The sequence below is a fragment of the Urocitellus parryii genome, chromosome 8 (genome assembly GCF_045843805.1).
Source record: "Urocitellus parryii isolate mUroPar1 chromosome 8, mUroPar1.hap1, whole genome shotgun sequence".
NCBI lineage: Eukaryota > Metazoa > Chordata > Mammalia > Rodentia > Sciuridae > Urocitellus > Urocitellus parryii.
The window spans coordinates 87,943,908-87,965,516 of record NC_135538.1 but is presented as its reverse complement, the minus strand read 5'-3'; the positions used below and the strand labels follow the sequence as shown (position 1 = coordinate 87,965,516).

Here is a 21,609-nt window from a genome sequence, read left to right as displayed (position 1 = left end):
TGTTTTGGATTTTGCCCTGAACATATAAACCATATTTTCTTTGCACATTTGTTTCAATGAATAAAAATTGTGGTAATGAACCAAAAATGCCACAAAACAAAAATGCCACTCAAGTTTCTCTCACTGGTGATTTGTTCCTGCAAACACCCTTAAAGCCAGCTGGGGAATGATTAACGTTTCCCTTACAGGGTTTTACTTTAAACACTCATCCTAGAAGAGAAAGCATTAAAGAGGGTCATTCTATTAATATGTATTAAGAAGTAAAGAGCCAATTTTAATATTTCAAACAACTCTGGTGAATAAAAGATCACCTGTTTTCACTCTAACCTTTTAAAAAATATCTTGTTCTTGGCTACACAATCGACCCAGGGGAGAGGAACAAAAAGAGGAATAAAAATACAGAAGAGTGAGGAGACAAAATGATGGGAAATTGCTTTATTCAACTTCACCTGTCGCTCATGCAACTTACCCTTAGGAAGGCTCCACACTTGAAACGAATTACCCTTTATGGTCTCCTCCCACCACATCACTGCACTATTTTAGCACTTGTTTTGCAAACCACCAACCGAGTCTACAAGTAGAGACATAGTAAGGAGTCAAATGACATTTTTGCATCCTATTTTTGAAGCTAGTTCATCAAATACTTCATTAGCCTACTGTTTAGGAGCATAAATAAATAAATAAATAAATAAGTAGGTAGATAGATAGATAAATAAATAAAAGGGGAGGGTGTGGAAATTAATCCCTTCCTTCTTACATGGAGAATCAGGCCCTTCTCTTGCTTTTTCCGGGTTTCTTCCCACCCGTTCCCCAAACTTGTTACTAGGGAAACTTGAAAAAGAAAAAGATACACTAAGACCACAAAACAAAACAAAAGTTTTGACCCCACAATCACAATCCCATTGCCATGCAGAAAGCAATGCAAGATTCCCAACCTCGGTTGCCTCACCGCAGTCCCGACAAAGCCTGTACCGAGCCTGAACAAATAAGATGTTAATTGCAGCCTTGCTGAGAAAAACTACTATTGTTCCAGGCGAGACCCGCAGCAATGGGAGCTGAGATATGCCCCCCTCTGCAGCGGACTGGATCAATTCTGAATCCTGGTGCTGAAATGACAGCTCTCCCGCTGCGCAAGGTCCGTGCTGAAAAACAGAAAGAGAAAGATGATCAAGTCCAGCATTTACTTCCCACCCTTCAGAGTCGCCTTCCCATTCTCCGCACCCCCCCCCCTGCCTTGCCTCCTGGTGAGTTTCTCTTACAGTTGGTCGCCGCCAGCCCCAGCGGTGGGAACTGAGGACGCAAAAACCTCCCAGACGCAGAAAATACCGCTTTCGGGACGTGCCTGGGTTTGAGTAGCGGTGACGTGTAGGCGCACCGCGGCCCTGGCTGGACCTCCGAGGCGCACCCCCTCCCGCCCGCCTCTCTCCCGCCCTCCCTCGGGGTCCTCCCTCTTCTCCCACCCAGCCGCTCCCCTCGCCCGCTCTCGCACACACCCGCCCTCGGGAGTCAGAACTCCAAGGCGCCCCGACCGCGCGGCGCGCAAAAGCCGCGGGCTGGCTGCCCGGCGCACCGCGCCGAGTGCTGGCGGCGGGTGCGCGCGCCCACGAGCACGCGCGAGGTCGTCGTGCGGGCGCGAGCTCGGGGACGCGCACCTCTCACGCGCGTGCCCCGGGGAGATCGAGCGCGGCGCGCCGGCGCGCACACCGAGACAGAGCTTTACTATCTCTCTCCCTCTCTCGCCTCCCTCCTCGCTGGGCATTCAAACAGCTTTCCGACATCACCAGCCAAGGATATTTCCCCCCCTCTCCTTAGTCGCCGTCCGTCCATCAGTACCTGCAGGGGGGGAGGAGGTAGAGGGAGGAAAGCGGAAAGAGGAAAAAGCATAAGCTTGAGCCTTCTGATCCGACCACGAATACTCCTGTAATAAACCCACCGCCCCAACAAATCTGCCTTAGCAGCTGCTGCCGCCGCCGCCGGTCACTTCTCGTCTCAGCGCTTTCTTTGCTTCTTGACTAATCGGTTTGCTGGGGGATAGATTTGGTAAAACAAATCTTCGTTCTTAATCCACTTCCATCGGGTTTTTTTTTGTGTGTGTGTGTGTTTGTTTGTTTAGAGTCTCCCTCCAGGGGGGCTTCTCGCCCCCCCCCCCTCCTGGTTTGGAGATTGGATTCAGTTGGATAAGGCGACAGGCTCTGGCCCCCGGGGCTTTTTCCCCCCCTTTCACTCCTCCTCTCTGGTCTTTTTCTCCTTTTTTTTTTTTTTTTTTTTTTTTTTTTGCTTCTCGTATGTGTGCATTTTCAAATAATAAATTCTGATTTTTGAAGCTGAGCCGGGGAAAATGGGCAACGGTGATTGGGACCGAAGGGGAGTCTCTCCGTCACTGTTGCTGGGACGCGTGCCTGTGCTGGTGTCTTAGAGCAAGAGCCTCTCTGAGCTTTCGGAGTGGAAGGTAAGGAAGCGGGTCCAGGGGTCACCTTCTCTGTGCCGGGGGCCGCCACCGAGGGGCTCTAGGCTTGGTGTGTGGGCAGGGAGAGCAAGGAAAGGAAAGGCTGTTGCTGGTGGATGGGGAGACTGCGAGCAAATCTGACTGTCTGCATTTACTTAAACGCCGCAGTTGAAAAGTTAGAGAAGTCTGGCGTTCAAGAAATGTGCTGGATCCGAAGGAATAGTTAGAGAGACCCGGAAAATCTGGTAGTTGTGCGTGATCGAGGTAATTTTATGGGGGAAAATTTTAGGTTAAAAGGAAGTTAAAGAGTAGGCATTGGGTCTTCTGTTGGGAAAAAAAAAAAAAAATCAGTGGAGTGATGGCGCCGTCTATGTTCAACTAAACTAAAGTGTCACCCAGAAAATCAGTTTTGAGAATAGCTAAACTCAATGCCGGTTTGCTTCTCAGTAAGAGACAAATAAATAAATAAATAAATAAATACAACATCCTTGAAACCTCGGTGGACAACCCTTAGACATCCCCTTACCTTCAATAGGGAAATACAGTTTTTTGAACAGGCCCTGCAGTCTGAAGGTGTGTGTGCGGGGGGCGGGGGGGGGATTCAGTAATTCATTTTTTATTATTTAGAACAAAACAAGATTGTATAGCAAGGCTGGTTAAAAATAAGAAGCATTATATTTGAGATGCTTACTTGAGCAGGCATGAAAGTAAAATCCAAGCTATATCCAAGCTATCTCCTCACTCTTTCTAATCTTTGATGAGCACAGCATTGCAGACATGCTCTGTCAAATAAATGGAAGCAAAAGTACCAATTTCATAAGGAAAAGATATACGACCTCCTTTTGAGTTCCTTATTATAAAATGAAGCCCCCTTTCATGGATGGAATTCCTAATTTAGACACTTATTGTCACATTGGCTCTCAACGCCTACACACTATCCTGAAGAACACTGCGCAGACCTGCATTGCCTGCAAAGTGCTACAGTAAAAAAAAAAAAAAAAAAAAAAAAAAAAAAAATAAAAAAGAAAAAAGGAAAGAAAAAAATAAAAGAAAGAAAAAGAAAAAGAACTAAATTATTTACAGAATTTCCTACAACTTTCCTCATTTGTTAATCTTTAATCTTTATTAAGAAGAAAGGCATTACTCATTCAGCTATATGCTTGAAACAGAGAACACAGTTTTGATAGTCCCAGCAGTTCTAGCATTATTTTAAACTGCTGCTATATAGAGATTTAGAGTTGGGGCTGTTTTTGCCCGTACCAAAACATAGAATTCAAATTATAATCTGTAAAATGCAGATCTATCTTCAGGGACTTTGGTCACTGGATTTGGAGTGCATGCGTTGGTGTGTGTTATGCAATGGGAAGGAAGAGGGTTTTATCCTTTGGTTCAAAGAGGACCCAAGCAAAAAAAGCATGAAAACTCTTAACTATCTATGTCTGTATGTCTGTCTCTGTTTACAGAACAGTGGAAGAGACTGCAGCTTAAAGACTTTTATAATTAACTTGGCATCACTTTTATCAGCTCAAAGGCTGAACCAAAAAGCAGTGTCATTTATTCTAAGAAATAACTTCTTAAAGGTTAAAGCTGAAAAATATTCAAGTTATTTTTGGATAACAACTTACAGAGGTAAATATAATCAAGGACTACTTTATTATGCAGGTCCAGGGTTAAAAATTAAAAAGAAGAGAAGAGGAGCTTTGGAGCTGTTGTTTGAGAGAGCTATTCGAAAATTGAAATCTACTAGGAAAGAAAATGCTAATATCTTTTATCTACCATGTGTAAATCTTAAGTTACAGTAGATAAGTCTAGACACAATAACCCTAATTAAAAAAAAATTAAAAGAAGCCAGCTCAATTACTGCAGTTCTGGGATTTTTCACTGACATCGCCTTTGGATACAGATACTAATACAGTGATCCACTTTATGTATCCCAAGAGGGCATGTCACATTGAAATGACTGCCTCAAATCCTGGTTCAATGGTGATGCTGAACAACAAGTCTTCCCTGTGTATCTGCCCATCTATGCCTTTTCTCAGATGGTGGCTTTAATATTCTACTAATTCACATGAAAGCTCTTGTTTTTGCACAGGAATTTTTTATCAGTTCACATGGTAGCCTCTGAAAAGGCAAGTAGGGGCATTTGGGAGATGATGTTCCATCTGGAACAAATTATCATTTGTGCTTTTAAAATTGTGGCTATAATTTATTGTAATTACTTTTCACATTTAAGAGAAAAGAAATAATGTGGTGACAGCTGCTCTCAGATTATCAGATTAGATTTTGTGTGATGTTTACTGCAGACAGAAGACTGAGGGAGAGAAACGGTTGTACAGATTGATTAAAAATGTTTCAATGATTAACATTTAGGTTATAATATTTTAAACCCCATGTTTTCCTTCTTCATTTGATAGAATGATAATGGTTGTGGAGGAAACTCTGGTGGATAAATTAGGGCATTCCTATTAATAATCTATTAAATGTTATTTTTAAATTGAATGTTGAGAATTTGACCATGGTGATGGGCCACGTGAGGGCGCTGTTCACACAGCAACAGATAATTTCCCAGCATTATAAAATAAAAATTACCTGCCCTTTTTTATAAAAAGGATTTTTTTTCACTGAAATCTTGAAAACAGCTGGCTGTAATATTGGAAGGAGTTTATTTTTTCAATGCGTGTAGACTCCGACTTGCATTTTACTTTCATTGCCATTTTACAGGCCAAATGACATAGGATGAAGGCTGTTCGTAACCTGCTGATTTATATATTTTCCACCTATCTCCTGGTTATGTTTGGATTTAATGCTGCCCAAGACTTCTGGTGTTCAACTTTGGTGAAGGGAGTCATTTATGGATCGTACTCTGTAAGTGAAATGTTTCCCAAAAACTTTACAAACTGCACTTGGACGCTGGAAAATCCAGATCCAACCAAATATAGCATTTACCTGAAATTTTCCAAAAAGGACCTTAGCTGCTCTAACTTTTCCCTCCTGGCTTACCAGTTTGATCATTTTTCCCATGAAAAAATAAAGGATCTTTTAAGAAAGAATCATTCTATAATGCAACTCTGCAATTCCAAGAATGCTTTTGTTTTTCTACAATATGATAAAAATTTTATTCAAATACGTCGGGTATTTCCATCTGATTTCCCAGGATTACAGAAAAAAGGGGAAGAAGATCAAAAATCTTTTTTTGAGTTTTTGGTATTGAACAAAGTGAGCCCAAGCCAGTTTGGTTGCCATGTATTATGCACTTGGTTGGAGAGCTGCTTAAAATCAGAAAATGGGAGAACAGAATCATGTGGGATCATGTATACAAAATGCACCTGCCCTCAGCATTTGGGAGAGTGGGGGATCGATGACCAGTCCCTGGTTTTGTTAAATAACGTCGTGTTGCCCCTGAATGAGCAGACAGAGGGCTGCCTGACCCAGGAGCTGCAAACCACTCAAGTCTGCAATCTTACCAGGGAGGCCAAACGACCACCCAAAGAAGGTAAGTGCCCCAAGATTGGGGAAGATGGATGCCAGCAAGGGAGGGGGAGGTTTGTGGCATGGAAGTGACATGTGCTGTTTCAGTACTCAGACCTAATCATTTCTCCTTTGCTCTGCCATCTTTGGATTTATTTGATTTGTGGATCTTCACTGATGAAGGTCTCTTAAGCTTGTTTTAGGTCTCAAGATTTTGAAGATAGAATGGTGACAGTATAGCTCAGTGACATGCCTATGAAGTGCAGGTGGAATATTCAGGAGAGAAGAGATGCAGAAATGTGAAGTCAGCTTGTACTAGTGGTTGGTAGAGAGAAGGAGAGAGAGGGGTGCCTTTTTTCAAGCTGCATCCCCTTGAGAGATCTACACACACATACCCCACCTGTGAAATGGATTTTCAGACTTCTCCCTTTTGCTCCAATCCAGCAAATGGTTCCTTTCACTTGCTTTTCCCTGTGTGACTTATCCTTTTACCCCTTTGAGCTGGGTTGACATGACCAAAAGGTAACTCTCCAAGGCAAACCTATTTGGACCAAGAGACTATGTAACATCTGAAAATAGGGGTACCCGGGGGCCAGACTTCTGTTTAAGGTGGTTTGTACAATAAACCTGGCACTCTTGCTCTTTGGTGGGCCAAGAGAAACACTGGGGGAGCAAACTGTCTGGGTCAGGTCTTGAGGTTATGAAATCTGCAGGTTAATATACATTCTGTTCTTTAAAGAACTGGGGTCTGCATTTTGCAAGTGGTGTTTTGCTATCTTCTCAGTTTCCTGTTGATATACACAGAGAGAGGGAACATCTCAGAGGTGAGCTAGAGGGAGGGGGGAAAAACAGTGCAACGGAAATGCGGAGAAAAAATAAAGTATAAGAGTGATTTGTGGCTTTCACCCAATCCTCAGTGGAAGAGCTATCAGAAGATTTGAGATTGTGGATTATGTTTAATAATGCAAGAAAGCATGACATATTTTGAGAAAATGACTTTCTTGTTTGGAAGGTTAATGGCTATGTTCCATTCCTTTGAGGGCAGAGCTGATACATATTCCTTCTTACTCCCCGTCCCTGCAACCAGAGAGTGTGTTGATTTCTTATGCAGGAAATGTTTTCTGATCACCACAAAGATCCCAGTCTGTGGAAAGGGACAGCCAAGCTCCAGTCCCTCTTTCCTCCCCCTCCCCCAACAGAAGTTGTCTTTGTGACCAATGTAAAATTGACACGTTGTTGGAGAATTTTCTTTAAGGGTAGCCAAGGCTTTGTAAGGGAGGGAAAGGGGAGGGGGCAGAGAAGAGCCTAACTAGTTTAACGCTGTTTCTCTGCTGGCTGCAATTTGGGGGATGGGAATTACTGTAGAGCAATGGCACAAGGGGAAAAGACCTGTTAAGGAAATAAATGCTAGCTAATGACAGTGACAGAAAGGTGAAAACCTTTCAAGATTTCTACAGGTCAGTGTTTCACTAACAGCTGTGACTGAAGAAAACAAAGTAGTTTTAAATTACAGGAGTTCTTTTCTCTAGTAAAAATCCCAGAGAAGCACTTGCAACTGCAGGGATGGTATTTAACACCATTTAAAACTAATTAGTGTCCCCTAGAATAAGAAGCTACAGTACACACAGAAAATGTGATGTTACAAGCTGGCTAATAAAACCAATTAACATCAGAAACTAGAGTTTTTTGTTTGGTTTATTGCCATTTTAATAAAATTTGGAAATCTGTTTCTTTAATGGTTAAAATTCTATCAGCAGATTGACTGGTTATGACAGAGGAGAGAGAATCCACTTTTGCAGCTTTTCTTTTAATGAAAGATATCAAAGGGAAAAAAAACAAAGTTGTATGCATGATTTTCAACCATTTTTCTGGTCATGGTCATGAGATGTGGGTTAAGACAGTGCTAGAATTTATAGAAGTTGTAGTTGACAACCATTTGATTTGTAAGTGAATGAAAATAAGAGTGATTTTTAGATATTAGATGCTTAAATCACATCAAAGAACGTTTATTTCTTGTAGCTAATTGGATGCCAAAATGGAAATGGATGTTTCTATAGACAAGTAAATAATTATTTTGAAATTATTATGTTGATAGAGCTGAATTAGGAAATTTATATAACAAGGAGGAATTTATGCAGTATTAGTAAAATTGTATGGTGTATATTCCCAGAAGTCTGAATTTTGTGCTTTTAATTATTTAGATACTCTGAGTCAGAAAGGTAAGGATAAGAAGTTCCTGGTGACATAATTGTAACTGATGTGTTTGTAGGTAATTCTTATAAAATATAGACTACAGAATTCTTGGACTCATTGAATGAATATATTGAATGAAATAAAACATATCTTGTCTATGAAACATTGTAGGAAAAGAATGTGAAAATCTAGACTCTTAATTTAGTCAAATTTATGCAAAGTATATTAAATCTTAAATATTTGATATAAATGATATATGAACTACAACAAAAGAATTATTTGATATCATTTCAAACAAACTATCTTATAATGATATTCATAGGGCTTGAGGTTAATAATTGCATATAGTTATATTGCTTATATTTAATTTGGTCAAGCTATCTTATTATTATTATATTTAATTCTTGATTTTAAAATGCAGTTTTAAAATATTCACATGTATTTTATATTACCTGATGTTTCACATTTTCTATGGAAAAGCACCCAATAAGTCATCAAAGAAAGAAATACAGGATTACTCTCCATAGTTTTTGACTTCCATTTTATTCATTGTAATAAATATTGACTAAGAAGGTCTGCCTTGAGTAGAAATTTTTCTGCCTGTATTACTGCATAGATTTGGCAGGAGAGTTCTCACACTTAATTCAATGCAACTCTAGATTCCTTTGTGTAATGCTAGTGGTGATGAAAAACTACTCAAAATGTTGAATGTCATGATTGTCTCCATCGGAATTAAAAAATCATATTTTGTGATTGCTGAGGAAGCAATAAACTCTCTGGAATGGGATACCTACTTTGAGAGAGAATTTCTACTAGAATGTTCTTTAGTAATACACGCATGTGCTGAAGAATTTCATAACCCTAAATGACAAGAAGAAAACTATTATAGTTTGTAGTCATACCAACAATTACAAAATACAACATTATTGGATAGATGCTTCATTCAAATTATTGGATAGATGCTTCATTCAAATACTAAATTTTTGTGGATTTAAGATCTTATTGAAGACCATATTCAACAAATTTGGAGGTTATATACTTATGGAAACTTAGTTATCATTTCACCAGTTTTTATTTGAAATCAAGAAATCAAGTAAATAAAAAAAAGGAAAAATAATGATGTCATAGTTCAGGTAATTTTTTAAACCTGTCTACATATAATGGATATATACATATACATAGGTTTCAAGATTTTGGAGATAGGGTGGTGAGGACAGTATAGCTCAGAGACATGCTAAGGAAGTGTGGGTGGAATATTCAGAAAAAAAGAGATGTAGAACTGTTAAATATATGTATTTTAAGGAAACTCAGATAACATCAGTGTTTACCTGGTTTTCAGATACAAGTCTGGGGACAGACATTTATTCATAAAACAATCTCAGTTTTCCTGAAGGCTTTAGTACACTTTACAGGATTCTTTTACTGAAGATTCTGGACTACATAGCTAAAATATAAAATGTGGCCTCGGATTTTATTTCTTACCCCTTCATTTAAAATAAATAATTAAAGCAGTTTGAGCAGAAAAATTCCACACCCGTATATCTACATCACATAATGAGCCTTAATGGAATCTTTGTTTTCTACTTACATCAATGGCTCTACTTATGTGAAAGGAAATTGGGATCCCTGTATAGATTCCAGGAAATCTGAACACACACACTCACTTGTCTTCCCCCTGTGCCTCTGCTAATCCTTGACATTCCACCCACCCAGGGGAAGCCTCAATCTGTGCCTGTCTAAACTTCAGCTCATGTGTGTGCACACACAAGCATGCACACTTTTAGGCACATGCTTACACTCTTGAGGAATGTTCATTTATTTCCTGCTATTTTTGCCCTGGCATTACTTTTTGAGCTGCCTTTCACCCTCTTCTTTCTACTCCTTTGATCTTATTTCCTTTGTGACTAACTTCCATGATCCCGCAATCTTTATAAGAACGTACAAAGTTGTACTGAATCTGTTTTTCCTAAAATGTCACTCTAGGAAGATAGCAAATCAATTATAATCAAAAGAATAAAAAATATACCACTTTAGGAGAGTAGTTGCCTTTTACTTCCCCCACTTAGGGGAAGATGAATACCATTCATTTCATTTCCAATTCCATTAATGTATTATTGATGGCAGTTCCTGATCTCTAAGGGTTTCTTTAATAACATTTTTAAAAGAACAAGAATGAAGTTTTGAGAAATATTTTAATTCAGTATGTTTATTTTAAAATATTAATAATTAATGTGATTTGCCCTACATGACCATCTAAAAAGAAATAGTGGTAAGAGAATGTGTCAGTTTCTGTCTTCATCTCTCTGTCTAGTTCTTTCTTCTTGAACAGTAATAATATTTCTCAAATGCTCTTTTCCAGAATGTAAGATAAACATATATGATCACTTTTTAAGAATGTGGAAAAGATTATTGCTCATTTAGTTCAGTGCTTTTTTATTAATTCTTGACTGTGAACTATAAATATAGTAAGAGCAGAATATCGATAAAATTGGGCTGGGGTTGTAGCTCAGTGGTAGAGTGCTTGTCTCAAACATTTGAGGAACTGGGTTTGATCCTCAGCACCACATTAAATAAATGAATAAATATACAAATAAAATAAAGATATTGTAAAAACAAAGATAAAATAATAGTTATGGTCAAGTAAAATGCCATAATTTTTTCTTTTATTATCTTAGAATTTTGGAAGATAATTTAGAAAGTAGTTCATATATGTAGTGTGTAATGAAAAAAAAAACCTCTATAATGATGCAGCATGTTTTTTGTAAGCAACAGATAGAAAATATTAAGAGAGACATTAAAATGGAAGTTAACTGTGCTGTGTACATAGTTCATGTGCCTTGATTGCACATCTGCCAATGTGCATTTCAGCAAGATTTTATTACAGCTATGGACAAACATAATTGAAATTAATTTTTCCCCAAAATTGAGATAGGAATTTTACTTTGCTTAGAATCTAACTTCATTTTATCCTTCTTTTTACTTCATTTCCTACAAGAATCAATTATATTCTTGAACTGATATTTTGATATAGCTAATTCTATCAAGTATAGCTATCTTTATAAGCAGTCTGGTATTTGTTACTTACAAAAGTCAACCAGGCCTTGAATCAGAAATCACAGTTCTTTAAAAAGTAAACTTGTCTTTTTTTTTTTTTAGCATATTTGCAAGGTTTTTAGATCATGAAGCAGAGAGCCATACTTTAATCTGCCTTTCCACATGACTGTTACTTTGTGCTACTATTTTTTTTCTTCTCACATTTGTATGGCTCAGTAATGCTTCTTTTTCAGGGTACAGAAAAATAAAAAATTACATCAAGAATGAAAGAAAAAAACTAATAAAATTAATAGCTTGGGATACTATAGTTCTTGTCAGTGCCTGTGGAAATTTCTTCTCAATTCAATTAGCTAATAAGATAACAGAGGAGTATTAAAATTTTCTAGGTATGTCACTTCATTGAAATGAAAAAAATAATTTGTTGTATGGTAGACTTCAGTCCTAAGAATGACTCAGACACTTGTAGCACCTTTGACAAGTGACAGCACTTGACTTATTAATAAAATGGGAGAGATACCTATCATAATGGAATGTTGTGTCAAATGACATTGCACATATAAAACACTAGCCACATTTCTCAATTTTGTGAAGGTCTTTATAACTATCAACATCTTTTTTTTCCCTATCAAATCTTCTCCAATATCTGATGGATCAAAATAATTTCTGATAAAAAGATCACACTACACTTAATTATTTCTCATTAAATTTCAGATATTTTTAAAAAATATTTTTAGATGTAGGTGGACACAATACCTTTATTGTTTATTGTTTTATGTGGTGCTGAGGATCGAACCCAGTGCCTCACACATGCCAAGCAAGCACTTTACCACTGAGCCAAAACCCCAGCCCCTATTTCAGACATTTTTATATTCTTATAAAGTTTTCTTGTACGTGTTTAACATTATAATTTTTATAATTTGTGTGTAATGGCATAATCTAGACATGGATGACATGTGTCTAGGATGGAAAATGTTAACATCAAAAATATTAAACTGAATTCTCATAGTGTGCCACATGTTTTGTTTTGCTTCCTTTTACCTCTTAACTAATTTTCCATATACAAGGTTGGGCTCCATTTTATCTTTACTTTTTCACTTTTGGATTGGGGAAGGAGGAACAGCAAAGAAGAGAAGTGACTTTAGTCATCACTCTGTGATGCTATTGACAATTGGGCTTACAAAGTTTTGAGAATCATTGTAACCTTGTTTTAAATGTGGGAGTGTGTGTGTGTGTGTGTGTGTGTGTGTGTGTGTGTGTGAGAGAGAGAGAGAGAGAGAGAGAGAGAGAGAGAGAGAGAGAGAAGGAGGGAGGGACAGGGAGATAAGAGAGGGAGAGGTACTTTCATTGGTTTAAAAACTTTCTTTCCTTTGTATTTTCATTATTATACAGATATTCATTTATTTAGGAATCAGCAGTCTACTGAGTACTTAGCCCTGATGTATTGTGTATGGAATCCTTTTATTAATGAGTGTAAACCTGGGGTCTAGAATGGGAATTTGGTTTGGAAATCTTAAGAAAGATTTCCATTATTTGTATGTGAATATGAATGAAACTCTAATGAACAGATTGAATTCAAAGGAATGCTGTTAATAATGAAATAGTTTGGTTTTGAAAGTGTAGTCTCCAGTATAATAAATGGTAGGTCTGTACATTAAACATGGGTTCTCTTAACATCCTGTGTATTGTAGGTGAAATAAATATTTACTGGGAAATTTCTGACTGAGTTTGAAACTGCACCTGATATTCCCTTGTGAAGCAGGAACAGTTGGTACAGTTGTGAATCTTCTTCCTGTTTCTCATTTGTCTCATGTAATATCCTTGTATGGTATTTAGTATATCTGGTTGACTTTACCCCAACTTTTAAATTCTAATTTAAAAAAACTGTTTTTATTCTTTGGCTATAAACCATAGAGAGTTGATAACAATGATGTAGATTGTCACTTAATTGTTTGAACTTGTCTATGAATTTAGGACAGTTAACAAAGACTGATTAAGCCTCACAGATGTGTGTACATTCTGTATGAGATAAAGAAAAGGCAGCATAGCATTTCCACATCTTTATGTTGTTCTTCATTTATGTTGATGACTAATACTGGAACTGATCTACCTGGTAGACTATGAGTCATTCTAGGTCTAGAGAGGGATCTTTTGGACATCACTACTAATGGGCAGCAGAACTATTGAAGTTAAATTGTTTCCAAGTATTTTAATCTTTGCCAAATTATACAAAATGAAGATTATGTTTTGATATTTTGTTTGAAAGGAAATTATATTGAAATGCTAGTCTATATTAAACCATTGAGATAAAAATCGTTGTGACTTTGCTGGGATTTCTCTCACAGAATTTTGGTCAGTTATTATAGACCACTGAGCCTCAAAATCCTCTGTAAGGCTTACATTTTCAGATATTGAAAAGAAAGCAAAACATTTATTATTACTAATTTGAAGATTCTAATTTTTTAAAATCAAATTATAATATGTCATCTGTAAGACTCCACACAATGCTGTATGCTCTATATGCAGTTATCTTTGCAACTATGATGCAGGAATTTTATTGACTTGCAGAGAATGACTTAGCAACTAAGTTGTTAATGGTTAATAAAATATATAGTTTGCCAGAAAGTGCAGCAAGTAATAAATGCATAAGAAAAACATGGATATGCAGCAGTTAATCTCAAAATTGAGTGAAAAAAAGCTTTTTCCAAAATTATGTTTGTTGATGAGCATTTTCCCCTAAACCAACTACCTATTGCATATTCATTATGCCTAGGACATATGAAATGTGAAGGCAAATGGTTTTTGTTTGAATTCTACCATATTAAATGAAAATGAAATAATTTACCTGCTGACCAATCCTGGATATATTATTCTCAAATTATTTCTTAAATAGCAAGTTTCTTTTGGAACAGAGTGTTGTTTGGAAAAATAGAACAAAATGGGCATAGGAATGACATTAGAACACTAATGGAACCAGATTGCAATATTTAGAATATTGTTAAGTTCACTCAGACATTATAAAAAGCATTAAGGAAATTGGGGAGTCAACCAGAGAAGGATAACTAGGTGAAATCACTTTTTAGCAATAGGTATGTTTAGGTAATAGGAATGTCTGGAAATATTTGTTTCCCTTGGTAATGTACTCTCCTGGTGAGTTACTATTGATGTTCCTTCCTTTTAAGGTGATTAAAAAATCTATAAGCTTCAAAAAATTAATTTCGGCACTTGAATATCTTAACAGTAATAATTTGTTCTCCAATAAAACACACTTTAAAGAAAAACTTCATATACATATCTCCTCTAAGAGAGTAGAGAATTTTATAAATTAACAGAATATAATAAAATATGACATTCAGTAAATGCTTTCCAGTTTGCAAAGTGTTATTGCACATATTGTTTTATTTGGGCAATAGCTATGTGAGTCATATATTATTTTTTCCATTAGCATGCATCAATAATTGCAGAACATGCTAAAGATCAGTGTCTTCATTTTTCTAAAACAAAACACACAAGTTGGTTCAAATGAAAAACTGGAACACTGGATAGCCATAGATTTTTTTGTTTGTTTGTTTCTGAAGCACTTGAATTTGAATCACGAATTGACAGTTATAAGGCTCTTTCAACATTACTAAGTCCAAATCTTATGCAATCAATATAATCCTAATCTGCAAATATATAATGGGAATGTGATTTCATCTGAACACAACTCATTTTGGAATTTATATTGAATAGCATCTCTATAATGTAAAAAGAGTCCCCATGACAGAGTCATGTGGGAATATTTGATAAATTTAATCATTTAAAAAATTATCTGGAATCTAGCCAGGAAAATAATCAATCTATACTTTGCTATAGCACTTAATGCAGACTAGTTTTACAAATTAACTTTGATTCATTAAATTATTGTTCTAGTCACTATGTGTTATTGAAATAAATATGGGTCTCAAAATTTTTGTTGTTGTTGTTTTCAGTCTATACATGTTAATGTGTTTCAGGTTCAGTATTTGCATAGATTTCTAAGATGATCTATCTTGGATTTTTACCTCTTTATTATTACCTGGTGAAGTCTGTGTTTTGGAGAAACAATGTCTTTATGTTTTTTTGGTTATCTTATGGTATGCTGACTTATACATGTTGAGGGTGGAAGAAGAGCAAGGCTAGGGTGTCTTCCTCCAGGCTCCTCTCTGGTGGTTTGCTGTGAGTGGAGTATGTGCCTCTGTTGGAGGTAATGTTTTCCATCAGGCCACTTCTTTTGAGGCTCTTGTAGCCACTCTCAGAACTGAACTAGCAAGATCTGTAATGTATTTTCCTCTCAGATTGACAGCATCTCTTAATTGACAGCACCTATTTCCTCCTAAAACCCTAAGACAGAGGTGTACCATTGTGGTAGTGAGGTGATTTCTGATCACCTGTGAGAATGACTTGAAACCAATGTTTCAAATTTTCAGACTTCCATTTAATGTGCAAAAAGCTATATAGAATACTACATCTTTTTGCAGATTGTCACATAGACAGTCAAAGTGAATAGGGAAATAAATGATAATAGTAATAATATGAATAACTTAAAGAATTAATGAAAATTAAAATCAACCAGTTTATTTTATCTCAAATGTAATTTTTATACTTAGTCTACACTTAGTATATACATGTACACATCTTTATATTAATAATTCCTTTCAATTTAGAGTCTTCAAAAGTTTTGCTATATTGACCTGTTTTTTGAATGTCTAGCTTTGCATATTCCAATTATACATTGTTTTCGATGCTAATGTGACACTGGAACATTTGAACTTCCCTGAACATGCAAAAATATTTCTGTGTGATTGACAAGTTAAAATAAGTTACTTCAAAACTCTCAAATAAGACATGAAAATTCCTGACAGGTGAAGATTTAGTTCTAATTTTATATCATTTAAAAATATAAAGATAAAATGAAAATGGAATTTTCATTGCTAATTCAATTTTATTTTGCTTCTTGTTCTTCCTATCCTTCTCAAAGCAAATAAAGAACAACAACAGCAACAACATCAACAACAACAACACACACATTTTGAAATTACTTCTTTGTTTTATCCTAAAGAAAAAAATCATGGCAGCTAAACTTAGAGTTTCATAATTAAAATTACAGTATTTTATTTTTTCTTTATGATTATCTGTTGCCTTTTTATAACCACAAAGGAGCACAAGAAAGAACTGTCTGAAAAACAACAAAAAACAAAGACTCATCTGTGTCTTTCTGAACTTATTCTGATACACAAATGTATTAAATTTTTAAATTGGTAACACAATAACCAAAGTTAAGTGTATATTGGATATTTTGGAAATTTTTTTTCTATATTCCCTACTCATAATAATATTGGGAAAGAAGGCACCTTGAGAAGACAAAAGTCTGTTTACTTATAAAATCTATCTATATAAATCTGGCGGACTTGCAAAGATCTGCTTCTGCACAGTAGACTGAGAAATTACAGTTTATTTTGGCTCCCCAAAGAGGCCAGTGTCCTTTACAGACATGTTAGCTTGTGGTCAGCTTTCTTTGGCAGACCTCGGGTTTTGAAACTTAGAAGATGAACAGTGTATATTTTTTAAGTGATGCTTGAGAAACTAACCAGTTACAATGGCCTTTTTTTATTTTCACTAAGCTTTACTTTCATATATGGGAAAGTAATTACCTCTGTTCCATTTGCACAGAATACAATCTTTTAATGCCTTGCTTGAAGTGTATTAAAATTCTACTCTCTTAAAAATGTATGGCTTTTTTTCTCGTTAGTGGTTTCCGTGGAATTTTCCAATGACTATATTTTGGTGTTCAATTGGTTACAAAGGGCATAAATGAGTTCTAGGCATAATAAATATTGCATATGCTTGCCTCTGGCCTCTGCATCCTCAGACCACAGAAACCACAAAAATAGATCTGTGGGAATTTAGAAGCAGAGTAGAAGTTGATCCACTAAATCAAAGCACTGATTTAGAAATAAGTAAATGGTAGGATATGAAATATTACAACCTTTTCCCCTTAGCAGTAGAACTTGATTTTGTCTCTCTCAATTAAAGCTAATATTTAAGTCCATATGTAGGGGTGTTTTGGTTGAGGTGGTCAGGAGGCACAGAAGCCTGCCTAATCAGTCTTTCTTTCCTTCCTGTTTTGGACCTAAAGGCAAGTCTGCTGGAAAACCACTGAAGAAATATAAATCTTAGTCTCCCCATGATGCTATGCAGAAGAAATTAATGTTACAAACGATTTTCCTCTGAGAAACCATTGTTTTCATTCTTATTATCACCAAGAATGTGTAACAACTACCATTTTGGTTTTTACTATGTTTTGCTCAGAGCAAGATTCATAACTTGCTTAAATCAAAGGGCCCACATACTTGTGGTCAATTTTTCTCTATACCCTGCTTCCTGCTACCCAGCACAAAGCTCAGGTTTGTCTTGGTCTGACACCCAACCCACATGCAAGCCCTTGGCCTTCTCTTTGTGCTTCTCAGCTCTCTTTGGGTCCCTCTTGGGAAATATCCCATCAGTGATCTCGGCCAGTTCTCCATCATGTCTCATCCTCTCTGGTGGGTATTGGCTGTCTCTCTCCCAGGCATGTATCTGTGTTCCTCTGACAGAGTGAACTTACAGTGAAGCCATGCTGGGTTTAGGCCAGAGGTGAGATTCCTTCTTATCTACTCCATGCTACACTTGTCCAGTAGGAGACCTGCTCATGACCTACCTTTTATTTCTATCACGCAAACACTTTCTTCAAAATATACTTAGAGCCAGTTTGCCCTGAGAGTCCATGTGGGACATGATGGAAGCACCACAGTTCTCCATCTTTCTCTCTATTCTTTTGGACATGAAAACACTTGCATCTTATATCATATACTCCCAAACACCCCTTTCCCCCCAAAATTAAATTACTCTAAGCAAATCTCTTGCTCACATATTAGTTTTCCTAGCTAAATACGAATATTCGTTTAGAATCCTTTTAACTCTGTCATTGGTAAATATTCAGAAGCCCTAATTTAAAATTTTTGTTAAGTATTATGTTTGTGTTGTTTTCATTCTGGCTCTCCCTTTTATTGTTTGTTTATTTACTTTTGTCATCAATAAGTCAGTTACAAACTGCCAAGTTTCTTGGAATTAATGGACCACTAATTTTTGTATGGGACCAGTTGTTTTTTTGTAAACAAATATTTCTATAGTAGTTCATGGGGCATTTCTAACTAAGTACTGCTTCATTAATTTTAACAATTTTCTTGTGAGGTTAATTATGTAGCAATAATTAACCTCCCCTTTGAGTAGGTGGGCTTTTGTCACTGAAGAATTCTTCTCTGAGAGGTGGGAGGGGAAATAGACTGATGTAAACTTTAAAGGGGCCTCTGCTTTTCTTACTGGGGAGGGAATAGTTCTACCAATGTGAGTAGCATGCTCGCAAGCCTGCTCAGGGGCAGTGCTTTTCATCTATTTTCCTGGATTTTCTATTCTCAAGAAGTTTGGATTGTGATGTGCTCATTAATTATATGAGGTATGCTCCAGGAGTCAAAGAAGAGTATGCAAACCATTGAGCAACTGAAAAATTAAAATAGAAAACAAGTGCTTTCTTCTCTTTATTTTATTTATTATTATATATTCTGAAGAAAATTCAAGAATGGAGCAAATTACCTGTTTATTTCCTACCTGTGTGTATATCTCATACACATATACATATTTATACAACTATTCCACATTGAACGCTTACAATTGTTACATGCTTATATAATGTGAAAAGGATACTTTTCCAAAGTTTGAAAATATTCCTTGTTAAAATGCATTTACTGACTACTAAATATACATTTAAGAGAGAGGATCATAGGAATGACAATAAATAAAAAAATAAATAGAAATGTATTGCACCTTTTTAATAAATGCATTCCAGTTAGTATTCTGTGGATTTCTATGGATATATTAAAGTTTTAAGAACGAATTTAAGGGTGAATTTAAGGGTGAATTGTTTGCCAGTTATGTTTCTAAAACTTGAAAACATGTTTCAATTTGAAAAAAGAATTCTATATTTAAGCTCTGAAGAATGCTCACTTATAATGTTATAACAAAATAAGTCTTAAATTCTCTGTAACCATTGATTTTCCTTAGAAACTGTGTTAAGTACTAGATTCCACATATCCCATAGCTGTAAATTCAGTTGTTTCAGGTTTTAGATATTTCCTTATGAAAGTTATTTTTAATATATATTAAAAAGAAAGTCATTTTATTATATTATATATATGTGTGTGTGTGTGTGTGTATGTATGTATATATATATGTATATATATGTATAAAGAAAGTCACAGCAAGACACACCATGTTATGGTGATAAAGAATCAGAATCCTTGGTTCAGATATTGGCTTTTTCATTTCCAACTCTGTGGATTTCACAATATGACACACATCTCTAAACTTCATGGTTGGTTTTTGTTGTTGTTGTTGTTGTTGCTTTTCTTTTCCTGTGAAGAGAAGCTGATTTTGGTGAGGAAGTTGGGAGATTGAATGAGGTGGTGAATGTAACATAGGTGGACACATACACATAAAACACATCAATGCCTGGACTGTTAGTACAAGCTGAATAAATGTTTAATTTCATTAGTTAGATGACTTGAATACTTTGCAACTTGTTTCTGTACTACAACAAATAAAATTTTCATTCATAATGAATGAATAAAATAAAATAAAAACTAATTCATTTATTTATAGGCCTTGTAGAAATTAACATATCTCTTGGATTGTTCAGACTACAGAAGTGCACTGTTTCTTTTACTCTTTATTTTCCTCAGAGTACATATGTTCCTAAGAAACACCATCTGAATTGACGTACCTATTCTCCTATACTCCTCATTTTAAAAAGGAACCATTCTCTTCACACATTGCCATTTTTTTCTTTCAAAATGAAATCAGTGATGTTTGATTTGATTTGGCCACCTAATCAATATCATCTTCTGAATATTTTCTTGACAGTATGTACATCCCTTTGATCTAGTTGTTTCTGAATAATGTTAGAATCTAAATGGATTCATATTATATGGTTATATCAAGTTAAAAGCTGTATTCATATTTCTTTCTAAGGATTAGTACACATGTTAAAATAAAAGAAGCTATTATTATGAGCGATCAGTTTTCTTGAGAAATATCTTACTCACTGCCTCTTTTTAAAAATTTATTCATAGGCTTAATGTAGGAAAATAGCAGTAAAATATGAATCCACATTTCATTTTCTGAATAATCATTCTTTTTTATTTTCAATTGTGTTAAGCTTTTACTTTTGGACATTACAAACAATAGTTAGAAATATGAGGCTAGGTTTGTAACTTTGATTCTGAGAAATTTTGGATTAGAAGATTGAAGAACTGTCTTCTGGGAGAGATTTTGCCATTAACATCAGCAATTTTGGGCAAGTTGCATCTTTTTTTTCTGACAGTTGTAGTTTGCACTTTTATAAACATACAAAGGATCATCACAGGATTGTATGGGAAATAAGACTACAAAATATGAAAGCCATTTAGAAGTTAGAGAGTGATATCCAAAATGTAGTTGTTATTATTGTTTCCAACATAAACTAATAAATGTTTTCTTTTTATTAGTTTATTTCATGGGGATGTATGGGAAGTAAGGATCTGTCTTCTAATGATACGAATCACAAATTGTTGGATGATGTGATGGGCTTGACATTTTTAACTAAGATTCTGATATTCTGTTGAGAAAACATTGATTCTTTGATTTTGCTTTTTTTTTTTATGTCAGTGGAAGGAGTAAGAATTTCAGCTTGATTTTGAAACATTTCAGAGCTTGATTCCTAGCTCCCCTTCCACTAGCTATGTGATTCTTGGCAGTTTGTTTCATGTCTGTGAACTACATTTTCTTCATGTGTAAAATAGAGGGCAAATCTGTGCAACTTCTTTTTTTTTAATGCACTCTGTGCAAAAAGAAAATAGGATTGATGTGCACATAATGTAGGAATGGGCCATTCTCTTAATTCAGGTTTTTAAAAGTAATGCATACCTTACGTTTAGGTTGCTCACAGTAAATGAAGTATAATGAGTTCAGTTTTATTCAACTCCATCTTTCGTCATCTGTAGATGAAGTTCAGAAATTTAATGAATCACTTCATAATAAGCTTCCACTCTTACATCAGTTAGACAGGCAACTTAAAAATAAACACATCTTTTTTTCCTTTTGCTTCCCAAAGTCAAAAGCTAGTATTAGAGAACAACAAACATAGATGTAGTCTTTTTGAAAATTTATGCTAAGTGTTAAAAGAAACTGGGGGAAATTTTAATTTTATAGACTATTTTTTTTTCTAGGAAGCAAAGTCACCACAAATAAGCATGGGTCTCTATTCCATGTTAAGTTATTAAAAGTTAAACGTGTTAATTTTTAAGTAATGCAATTTAGGTGAATTACAAACAGACTAAAATATGGAATAATGTAGGTAG

General features: G+C 35.6%; 1 protein-coding gene across 1 annotated transcript in view; it reads left to right on the top strand.

Moving 5' to 3' along the window:
• The first annotated feature begins 2,401 nt into the window (after positions 1-2,401).
• Positions 2,402-21,609, top strand: part of Adgrb3 (adhesion G protein-coupled receptor B3) — a 671,006-nt gene continuing 651,798 nt past the window's right edge. Inside the window, exons 1-2 of the mRNA XM_026391342.2 lie at positions 2,402-2,449; positions 5,168-5,939. Of these exons, the coding sequence (XP_026247127.1) occupies positions 5,183-5,939 (757 nt within the window). The 5' untranslated portion in view covers positions 2,402-2,449; positions 5,168-5,182. The remainder of the gene's footprint in view (positions 2,450-5,167; positions 5,940-21,609) is intronic.